Source organism: Stenella coeruleoalba (genome assembly GCF_951394435.1).
Source record: "Stenella coeruleoalba genome assembly, chromosome: 3".
NCBI lineage: Eukaryota > Metazoa > Chordata > Mammalia > Artiodactyla > Delphinidae > Stenella > Stenella coeruleoalba.
The window spans coordinates 173,662,813-173,674,172 of record NC_137148.1 but is presented as its reverse complement, the minus strand read 5'-3'; the positions used below and the strand labels follow the sequence as shown (position 1 = coordinate 173,674,172).

The window sequence follows — 11,360 nt, the reverse complement described above, 5'->3', positions numbered from 1 at the left end:
TAACCCAAACTAGAAAGTAAATGCCCAGGCGTCCGTACTGATATAAATGGTTAAATAAACAAATACACAGGGGAATAGAGACAAATCTCCCCGGTAGAATTTCCAGTAATCAACATAGATACTCCGCCTTCAGGGAGGTGGAGGAGATCAGGGGTGAGGTCAGTAGTGAGGAGCCCTGTGGGCAGCAGGGACCCCTGATGTGGCCGGGTGAGAAGGGAACTTCCCTCAGCGTGATCACAAGAGAACAGCAGATAATCCAGGCTGGGGGATCCTGCAGGATGCACAGCCGTTTCCAGACACACACAGAAGGAAGACACAGGAAGGAGGCCACGTGAAGATGGAGACAGAGGCTGGAGGGATGAAGCCACAAGCCAGGGGAGGCCGGAGCCCCTAGAAGCTGGAAGAGGCAGGGAGGACACTCCCTGGAGCCTCTAGAGGGAGTGTGGCCTTGCCACACCTTGATCTTGCATTTCTGGCCTCCAGAACCAGGCGACAATAAACTCCTGTGGTTTTAAGCTGCAGTGTGGTGTATTTTGTTCAGCCACTCAGGAAGCTCACACAAGTGACTTGTTTTTTTTTTTTTGGCCATGCCACGGGGCACGTGGGATCTTATTTCCCCAACCAGGGATCAAACCCGCAGTCCTGCCGTGGAAGTAAGTGCAGTCTTAACCACTGGACCACCGCCAGGGAAGTCCCACAAGTGACCTTTCTGGAGGTCACACAGCTGGAAGGTGGCAGAGCTGGGGTTTGAGCCTGGGCACCTGGGAGGGGACCAGCCAGGGCAGCAGAGCCAAGGGCCGGGCCACTCCTAACAGAGTCTCCCCACACACCTGCCTCCACGGGGGTTGTCACTCAGAACCAAGCTTCATCCCCTGAGGCCTGCATCCCTCAATGACCAGGACACAAGGGCATCGTGAGTGCCTGTCGTGCCCCCAGCCCTGCCCCAAAGGAAAACCCCACAGCAGTAGACCAGAGCACCAGAAATTTATTGAACGCTCCACCTTTCCCAAAGCACAACTAGCCACACACACGGGGGTGCAGGGCAGGGGTGCAGTCTCCAGCCCTGCTTCCTGTGCCAGGCCAGGGTGACCAGCACGAGGACACCCCAGAGCCAGGCTGGGGGCAGGGGCAAGGGGACATGGAGGGAGGAACAGGACAGTCTGAGAGTAGAGGCTTCTGGCTGGAAGTCCCAGATCCTCAGTAGGAAGGAAGGGGGGTGTGCAGAGCAGACGGGGCCCTAACAGCCACCAAAGGCGAGTGGCGAGGGCAACACACATTCCAAAAAGAGGCTGACACCAGCTTTTAAGACGCAGCTTCCATCCTGGGCTGCGGGGCACACACATGCACACGCGCACGCGCACACACACACACACACACCAAATGTAATGCTCCCAGGGCGAGGGGCAGGGCCCCAGAGACCCTCCACCCAAGCCAAAAACTGGGAGAGGGTCAAGCAGGGACTGGAATGAAGCCCCCCAATTTATCACTTGGGGCAAGTTTTTGGTTTTTCTTCGCAAAAGGGAAATTTAAAAATCTACAACAAATCACGCCAAATTCATTAAAAATGATAAAAACCCAGCCTCTCCCTCCTCGCTTAAGCTTCACACAGGGCCAAAAACGCTGGCCCAGGAAGGGACAGGGAAGTGACCAGGCCAGGCATCTCCTCCCGAGTCCAGGCCCCGGGGCGGGAGTAGGGTGAATTGTGCTCGCGCGGGGCAGCCCAGTCGCCAGCTTTAACCCGGAAAGCTGGGCGGGGAAGGGGTGCGGTGCGGGAGCCACCCCAAGGGGAAGAGCACGTTTCCAAGGGAAAATTCCAAAAATAATAAAGATATTTCAGTGATGTTACGGGAGGTCTTGGCACTGGGGAGGCGGGGCCGGGGGCAGGGCCGCCATCAGCTGCGCTGCTCCAGGTACGCGGACAGGAGCAGCCCCGGAGGCAGGAAGTCCAGGTGCCGATTGCTGACCTTCATCTGCCGCTTGCCCTCCAGGTCATCACCTGCCGGGGGACAGGCAAGACAGGGAGGAAGGCGAGGGTTGTGGCACACAGGAGCCCAGCCCTCGGCCTGTCCTGCCCCAGGTCCCCACGAGCTGGGCTGACCCGACCCCCCAGGTCCCAGGCCAGGCGCTGAGAGCAGCTCAAGCTGTTCCTTCCTCTCCCGTTACTTATCCCGTGTCCTACGCGCACAGAGACGCACGCACCACCGAGACACACTGGCCCGAGGCCAAGGGGACTGAACGAGGGTCCCGCCCTGACCCTTGGTCTCCCACCTCCATCCCTGCCCTCAGAGGGAATCACCTAGGCCCCTGGTGGCCCAGGCTCCACCAACCTCCCTTCACCCACCTCCCGCCACCCCAAAACCTGAACCATAGCTATACACAACCCAAGCTGGGCCCACCTCCCAGCCTCTGGCCCGGCGGCTCCCTCTCCCCTGCTCCCCATCTTGCCAGGCCCCACCTCCTATGTTCAGGCCACGGCTCCACACCCGCAGAGAGGCACCCCCAGTCCAGCCCCTCCATCCTGAGCCAGTGGGAACAAAAGCAAGTGTGGGGGCTGCATCTCCCTCCCAGGCAGCCTGAGAGGAACCATCCTGGGGTTGCCATGGAAACTGTCTCCTCAGCAACTCCAGGCAGGAGGCAGAGAGACGGGCGTGGAGACAGAGGACCCGATGGGATGCTGAGGGCCAGCAAGGGTCTGCGAGGACCCTCCATGGAGGGGTGGGGGTGGGCTGTGTCCCAAGATCACTCCCATCGTGAAAGGGGCACACAGGCTGGAGAAGGGACTTGCCAGAAGTCACATGTGTGGCACAGTGGAGGGGGGCTACAGCTAAATGCGAACTCTGCAGACACTGGGGTCCCTGGAGGCCCAGCTTCATCAGCCCCGCACAGGCCCCTCTCTCCCCAGCCCCGAAGATGCAGGTGGAGGGGAGTCTATGTGCACAGCATCGTCCATTGTGGGGCCAGAGGTACAGGTGCTTCTGATGAATCAAGGCAGCATCGCACTGCCCCCTCTGTGTTCACGCTGTCCCTCCTCTTCCAAAGCCTGCCACCGAGTAAGCAGACCCCGGGGAAGCCCAGCCTTGGTTTCCCCCAGACTGAATCAGCCAACTGGGGTCCCAGGGGCCGCCAGGCACTTACTGGCTGAGATGAGGTCCATGTACTGGCAGATGGCATGAAGCAGGAGCCTCTCAAAGCTGCAGGGAATGGATGCTGAGTGGCCAGAGCCAGACACCAGGGTAGCTCACGGCGCCCACCCCCACCCACCCAGTCACCTGTTGTCCAGCATGGCCGTGTACACGGCCTGGGGGGACACAGAGAAGAACCTCAGCAGCCGCTCCTCCCAGGTCTCCAGCATTTCCTGCAGGAGAAGCAGGCCCAGGGGTCAGCCAAGATGCCCAGGCCCAGGGCCCTAGCCAAGATGTCCAGGCCCCCCACATCCATGACAGCCTCTGGAGCCCAAAGCCCTGGGTTCAAATGTGGCCTCTGATTCACTACATGAGGCTACTTAACCGTTTCCAAGGATACCAGGCACTCAAGACACATCCAAACCTTTGAATCTCTGAGTCTTTGGCCTGGTGAACTCCTACACATCCTTCAAAACCCACCTTCATTGCCCCTGTCCCTCCCACCCTCAAGGAGAACCCTTGCCCAGCCCTGGGTCCTGCACTCGGATCTCACTAGTCTATATCCTGCCCTGTCTGCTCCATCACACCACGTTCACTGGGTTACTGGTCTCCCCTCACCCCGCCCGATTGAGAAGCTGAGAAAAAGGGCCTTCAAAAGAGACCAAGCAAGTGGAAAGAGACAAGGCCAAGGCCAGGCTTGGTACTCACCATGGGAATACGGCTCCGCTTGAGAACGGCTCGTAGACGCCGGCTGATACGCTGGAAGCACTCGCGGGGCGTGTAGGCCGGGTCCTCTGCAAGAGTCCATGCAGTGGGGCAGAGGTGGGAGTGAGCCGCAGGCCCCGCCCACACGCCAGGCTCCTCCCCACCTGCCCTGACCCCGCCCTCCCCACCCCCGACCCAGGCCCACCTCTCCGGCCCCTCCTCCGCGCCTTGCTCCTGCCCTCGTTCTCCAGGTAGCGGAGAACCCGCTCCTGCTCCTCCCCAGAGCGGTTCATGAAGTCGTTCCAGACCTGGAAGAGAGGCAGGCAGGCCCTTACTAATGACTGCAAGCCCCCGAGCCTCAGTTTCCCCATTTGGCTAATGCACATTGGGGGGGCCACAAGTGCACAGAAATACTCCTTGTGCACACATGTGACCACCGGGCCGGCCAGGAGTTCGTGGGGCACTTGCGGACCCACCTGTGTGGGGCAGGGAATCGAAATGAACCAAACACGCCCCCAATCCCATCAGTAATTCCAAGTGTGATAAGCAGATGAACCACGGGTGCTGGAAGGTTCTGGGGTGGGTGGGTTTCAGGTCGCTGGAAGGAGACCCAGGGTATTCATCAAGGGACCAGGGAGGGGATGGGTGCTCCTGGCACAGGGTCCAGCATAGGCAGTGCCTGGTGGTGGGCGGGGGAACCCAGGGCAGGATACTGGGCCCCACCTCGACATAGGTCTCGTTGCTGCAGGCCTCTGCAAAGATGCTGGGTGCTGCGGGGGGCGCTAGGTCCCCATCCTCCAGGCCAGGTGTGCCTCCGTCTGTCTCCAGCAGGGTCAGGAGGTACTGGGCTAGATGGAAACAGACGGTCTCTGGGCTGGGGGTTGCATTCAGGCCCCCCCCCGAGCCCCCCCCACCCCCCCGCCAGGCTCCACGGGGTCCAGAGGACCATGTTTCCTCCCCCACACCTCTATATTTAGGGCCTTTACTCTCACCAGCCTCCCCTCCTCCACGCTCCAGCTGTCTTTCCCAGAAGGCACAGGAACGATCCAGCCTCCAGAACTCCTCCTACCTAGCCCTGGCTTGGCTTGTTGAACTCCTACACCCCCTTTAAAGCCCCAGCTCCAATGCCCAGAGCTCCCTCTCGTCCAGCTCAGGGCCAGGCTCAGATAACAGAACATGCACACCATTGCTGTCTGAGGCCTAGGAGCCCCCAGGAGGCGCCCATCGACCCTTGCTCACTGTTCTCCAGGCGCTGGAGGCTCTTCCGTCCCTTGGCCTTGGGCACGAGGTCTGAGTTCCGCACAGCCTGGTTGATGAAGTGTTGCTTCCTCTTGGAGGCCGAGAGCCTCTTCACCTGGGAGCTGGCTAGAGCGGGCAGGCAGCCCGGAAGGGGCCTGTGGGCCAGGTGTGAGGGGGCAGTCCTCAGGGCCAAGACAGACCAGGACGCCCAGGCACAACCCTACCATCGCCACTCTCTCACAGCCATCCCCTGCTTGGTTTCCCTCCACAATGGGAAGCTCACCCCCTATCACATGTGCAGCCCTTAAAATGTCACTGTGTCTCATCGTCACATCACCCGGGAAGCAGGGACCGTTGAGGACAGGTTAGTAAACCGAGGGTCAGAGAAGGGGAGCCACACATTGGGTGGGAGGCCAAGAGAGCTGCTGCCCACGCCCCCAGGCTTCCAGGTCTGAGCTGCAAGCCGGTGAGGCCGAGTCTCCCTCCTCTGGGAGATTCCCGAGACTTCATTTGATGCAGCGTCCCCTCACCCCCAACCCCACGCTTCCAACAGAAGATAACCCAGAAAACGGCCCCCAGGCGCTAAGGTGATGCCCCGGCCCACCTGACTCACGCCCCAGGGGCCCCCTTGCTGGATGGGGGAGGTGGACAGAGTGGTTCCCCCCACCCCCACCCGGAGCACTAATCCTGGAGGTGGATTAGCGGGCCTCCCGCTGGGGACCCGAGGGCCAGGCAGCAGACGGCCACGCGGGAGGGAGGGGGGGATATTGAATGGAAACTTCCGGGCAAGAAGCTGCAGGGCCTCCTCCCTGGTCAGCCCCTGACCACAGGCTGAGAGGAGGGTCCCACCTGGCTCAGAAACCCTCACGCTGGGGAGCCGGTGGTGGACTCAGCCTAAGAGGGTCTAGGGTGCCAGGATTCCCCCTCATCCTCCCCCTGCGCCTCCGCTCCAACCCGCCAGGCAGCCCGGCCTCTGGGCCTCTGCACCAGCTGTGCCCCCGCCCGGTGCCCACACCCCAGGCTCCGAATGGCTCACTCCCATCTCCTTTTGGCCTCTGCTCAAACCTCCTCAGGGGGACCCGCCCCCTCACTGCTCTGTTCTCCTGATGGCCACACGTTCTACCACCACCCTGCCCACCACCCACCGTGATCTCCATGCGGGCAGAGTTTGGTGTCCACTGTAGCCCTGCCTGGCATACAGTAGATGCTCAAAAAAATAACTGCCCAATCAGGTCTCCAGCAAAATCTCACGATTCCAAGACTGAGTAGAACCCAGAGTCCAGAATTCCACTCAAACTTTCCTAGTGTTCAAAGTTCCTAAGACACAAATTAAACAGAGAAGCATGACCCCTGCCCCACAAACAGGCGCTAGAAAATGCCATGAAGTCCTAGGACAGTGGGACAAGGTGCCTCAAAGAAGTTAGGATTGAAGCCCACACTCACCAAGGTCTATACATATGTAAAGAGTCCCCAGCCTTAAGTTTTTTGCCCTGGCCAGAAAGGCTGTTACATCTTGATCACGAAGCAAATAGGCTGACGAGACTCAGCCCTGTCTTAGATTGGGGTGGGGCAGGCTCCACGGATGACACTTCAGGCAAAAATCTATGAAAAATTATCTGATGGGTAAACTCATGCAGGCACAATAGGAGACACACAACCGGTGGTTAGAATTCGGCGTTTTCACTGCCAGGGCCAGGGTTCAATCCCTGGTCGGGGAAAGAAGATCCCACAAGCTGCGTAGTGCAGCCAAAGGAAAAAAAAAAAAAAAATAGGAGACTAGGAGACACGCAGCCAGGGGTAGAGCCTGGAAGCTCAGCCCTGAGTTTGAATCCCAGCTACGACGGATGCTCCACTGTGTGACCTGGAGCCTCAGCTCTTTCTCTGCAAAGTGGGGATAGCGATGGCCCCTGCTGGTCTGGGAGGGGGCACTCAGAGCCAAGAGGAACCAGGACACACACCTTTCCCCAAGCTGCCACCTGTTCGGTTTCCTCCTGTGACTGGGAGCTCACCCCGTGGGCCACACCATTGATCACAGCCTGGTTAAGCGATTGCCTTCACCATCACGCCAGGAGGCAAGTACTATTGTTTTGATGCCCGTTATACAGATTTGCAAACCGAGGAGCAAAGTCATTATCCCGAGACCCCACAGCTGCAAAGAGGGCAGCTGGGACAGGGCAGGGCAACTCAAGTCAGTACAGAGCCCACAATTCTGAGGCTGGACGCAATCTTCCTGAGGCCCAGGCACCCCCACCCCAAGCTCCAGATTCAGCTGCGGCCTCGCTGTGGCTCCAGGGCCTGTGTCTCCACCCCGCAGATGGACGGAGGCCAGGACGGTGGCCTGGCGGGGCAGATAACAGGACCACATCCGGGGGGAGCTGTCGGGGAACCTCAGAGCAGGGTGGGACTCAGTGAGAGAGTTCGGGCCCTCAGGACATGGGGCTCCACGAAATGGGGCTCCCTGTCACCTTGGGACCCGGGCGGAACCAGGATTCGAACCTGGTCTGAACAGGACCACTCCCCTGAACCATTCAGCCTCCTGCTTCCCTCTGGGGCCACAGTGGTCAGAGGAGCTCAAACTCAGGTCTCGCTGGACCCCTCAGACCACAGCCCACTGGACTAAAGATCCAGCTGCTCCCTGACCTGCTCCACCATCACCTGTGGCTCCCCAGCACCCTCAGGACAAGGCCCAGCCTCTCCCCGGCCTGGCATTGCAGGTCTGCTGCCTGGTCCCACGGCCTCCTGGGGCCTCACTACCCTCTCTGATTCCAGGAGATTCCAGCAGGAGCCTGGGGCCACAGAGTGGGCAGGCGGAGCGGGCAGCAGATTTGTAATAAACGCTGGGGAGGAGGGGTGGAGGACAGCATAAACTTTATATAATATACATCCACATCAGAACATCAACACCCATCTCTCTCCGCCTCATTGCCCCTGCTCCAGGCACAGGGCCCTTTTACTGCATCGCAAGCTGACCTGGAACAGCCCGCCTCAGGGCCTTTGCATGTGCTCAGCCTCCTGCCTGAAGAACCCTTTCTCTGGCTCCTTCTGGTCCCAGCTCAAAAGTTACCTCCTGGGAGAAACTGCCCCACCCCCCAACTAGCCCAATCAGCCCCGTTTCCGGCTTCACCGGTTAGCATCAGAAACCAGCCCGTCCTCATACTTGTTTACTCCTGAATTCTCACCTCCTTCACTAACTCGCACGATAAAGACAAGGTCCCTCTTGGCTGCTCCTGTGTCCCCAGCACCTGGCCCACAGCACGTGCTCAATAGCTGTTTGTTGAATGAATACCCGAACTTCTGTTTACACACTCACCCAAGGGCCAGTTCATCTGCTTCCCCAGCCACCCAAAGAGACCACTTTACAGATGGGGAAACTGACCACCCAGATGGGGCATGTGAGGCTTCCTGGACCCAGCAGGCCTTGGGAAATGTCTGCACCATGGCAGGGGCCAGCGTCCAACAGGGCTGGACAGGCCTGACAGTGGAAACAGCTGCTAAGTCAGGTTGGGTTTGGGGAGGACAGGTTCCTTTGCCTCCCCCAATTCTCCCTGAGGGTTTTGAGATGGGGCCTTTAACACCCACTCCCCTAGGCAAACACACCCTCTCTCTGGCACCTGCCCCTCCCCCAGGAACAGGCCAAAGAGGAACCTACTTTCTCTAGCAGGAAACCAAGGAGGGCTCAGAGCGGAGGTGACTCAGGCTGGGATGGGCAGACAGAAGGAGCAGCAGCCACCCTCTCCCGCCCCGGGAATGGAGGTGAGGGGGGATGGGGGCAGGTTGGAGGGACCCACCTGGCAGGTAAATACCCACTTCGAGTGGGTTAAGGCCCCTTAAATAACCACATCTGTAGAGACCAGTACAGCTTCTGGGTAATAATAACAATAAAGTAACAACAAATATAATAATAATAAAGCAATCACAAAATACCAAAATGAGAAAATTATTTTAAAATAACAAAACACCTACAATAGTGAACTATTTAAGATAATTATTAAAGAATGGACCCTCCGCTTTGCTGGGCACCTCCAAGTGCAGGGTCACTGACCCCAGACCCTTAAATAGAGGACCGCTGTTATTTCATTTTACAGATGGGGAAACCGAGGCCCCGAAGGGGTAACAGCCCGCCCGGGGCCACTAGGAAGGGCACACGAAGAAGCAGAAATGAAACCCCAGCAGCCAGGGTGGACCACCTGGGTTTCTGCACCAACACTCGGGTTAGAAAGAGACCTGCGAACCTGGGGGAGGGGGGCATACCCATATGGGGCCGCCCACCTGCCTCCAGTCCACGTCCCAGGACACACAGGCTCGTGTTGGCCCGGGTCTGTAAGCCCCCCATTCATTTGGGTATTTACCCGGAGAAAAACAAAGAGCGCGTCCACCGGGAAGTGGGGGGCTCACAACCCCGCCGGATACACAGGACTGGCTGGGGGGTAAATCCCCAGCTGGCGGACAGGAACAGCCGCAAGTGGGTAAATACCCAGAACACCACCAGCGTGGATTCCGGGTACACCGCGCGCAGCGGCACCGCCTCACCCGACGCGGCGCCCGGGACCCCCGAAGCTCGGGCGCCGGGGGTCTGCACACGCGGACACGGGGGTGCCCCCTGCGCCCCGGCAAAGGCCCGGAAGTACGGGGATGGGGTTTCCCCGGGAAACACCCACTGACAACAAAGCCCACCACCACCCCGCTCCACCCGAGTGGGGTACCCCCCAGGAAAGGGGGCGGGGCGGGCCGGGGGCTGCAGCCCGGGAGGGGGTAAGAGGAGGGGACCCCGGAGCCCGGAAGCGCGCCGCGCCCGCCCGCCGGCCGCGCTCACAGCGTCCGCCGCCCGCCCGGGGCGACCCCCGCCGCCGCCGCCGCCTCCTCCGGGCCGCCCTCCGGGTTCTCCAGCGCCACCATAGCTTGCACGCCGCTGCTGTTGTCGCCGCCGCCCGGCAGGGCCTTCTCTGGGCCGGGCAGGAAGTGACGGGAGGCCGGAGGCGGGGCGGGGCGGAGCCTGGAGGCTGGACGCGCCTGGTGGAGTCGCGGCCGCGTCCCGGCCGAGCCCGAGCTGCGGGCCGGGGACACCCAACCCCGAGGCACGGACGGGGACACTGAGGGGGCGGCACCCAGCCCCGGGGAAACCGGGGCAGAAGACCGCGCCTGTCCTGCGCCCAGGCGGGGCTGTGGGCACGGCACCCAGCCCTAGGGGGACAGATGGCGAAATTGAGTCCTGGGGAAGGAGGAAGGAAGCGGACGTCCTTTTCAGAGGCTTGGACAGATGAAATGACCCATGCTACCCCCACCCGGCACCAACAGGGCTTTCCTTCCACCAGACCCCTTCCCTGTCCTCTGTAAAGTGCAGCCTCTGGAGTCCTGGCTGGGTGCCTCAATCTACTCTTCTCTAAAAATAGAAGAAAGCTAACCCCACCTCCTTCTGACTTTTAGAGTTTATTCATTTAGCAAATGCTCACAGTCCTTGGGGTGGGGGCTGTGCTTTCCGGATCCAGCAGTGATCGAACAGGACCTCCCCGCCCTGGGCTAGGGAAGTGGAGACCTTTGGAAAGAGGACTGGCAGCCTGCAAAAGTGGGAGGGGTATGCCAGGCAGAGGGAACAGTCAGTGCAAAGGCCCTGGGGCATCCAGAATGGCTAGAGCAGGGTACTAGGTGAAGGGGGGAGGAGCAGAATAGAGGTGGAGGAGAAGGGACAGACCGATGAGACGGGGGTGGGGGGGGCCCTTTGATGACAGACCTGGTTTTTGACCCGAGAGTTAAGAACAGAGAATTAAACCTGCTCTAGAATCTAGAATCCACCCTTCATTCTACAAGAAAAGTGTGTGTGTGGGGGGGGGGGGGGGGGGAGGACTTCCCAGGTGGCGCGGTGGCTAAGAATCCGCCTGCCAATGCAGAGGACATGGGTTCGAGCCCTGGACCGGGAAGATCCCACATGCCGTGGAGCAACTAAGCCCGTGTGCCACAACTACTGAGCCTGTGTGCCACAACTACTGAAGCCCGTGCGCCTATAGCCTGTGCTCCACAACAAGAGAAGCCACCGCAGTGAGAAGCACGCGCGCCGCAACTAAGAGTAGCCCCCCGCTCGCCGCAAGTAGAGAAAGCCCGCGTGCAGCAACAAAGACCCAACGCAGCCAAAACTAAATAAATAAATAAGTAAATTTAAAAAAAGAAAAATGGGGAACTAGGACCACGATAAGACACACCACAGGGATGCAACCCCCAGATCCAGCCTGGTGGAAATTGTACAGGACAAACAACCCGATTGCTTTAACGTATAAAGAGCAAGAGGGGATAAAATAAAAA

At 59.6% G+C, this 11,360-nt stretch overlaps 1 protein-coding gene across 2 annotated transcripts; it reads right to left on the bottom strand.

The window, feature by feature from the left end:
• Window positions 1-444: 444 nt before the first annotated feature.
• R3HDM4 (R3H domain containing 4) lies at window positions 445-10,010 on the bottom strand. Of its 2 annotated transcripts, none has more exons than XM_079918264.1 (8): window positions 9,880-10,010; window positions 5,067-5,221; window positions 4,551-4,696; window positions 4,033-4,135; window positions 3,831-3,916; window positions 3,270-3,355; window positions 3,136-3,191; window positions 445-1,996 (listed from the first exon to the last, which is right to left on the bottom strand). In XM_079918264.1, the coding sequence occupies exons 1-8, from the start codon at window positions 9,960-9,962 to the stop codon at window positions 1,893-1,895; spliced, it is 819 nt and encodes a 272-aa protein (XP_079774390.1). In that variant the 5' UTR covers window positions 9,963-10,010; the 3' UTR covers window positions 445-1,892. The 2 variants fall into 2 exon arrangements, with proteins under 2 accessions (XP_079774390.1, XP_079774391.1); XM_079918265.1 differs by having other exon boundaries at window positions 4,551-4,675.
• Window positions 10,011-11,360: the final 1,350 nt, after the last annotated feature.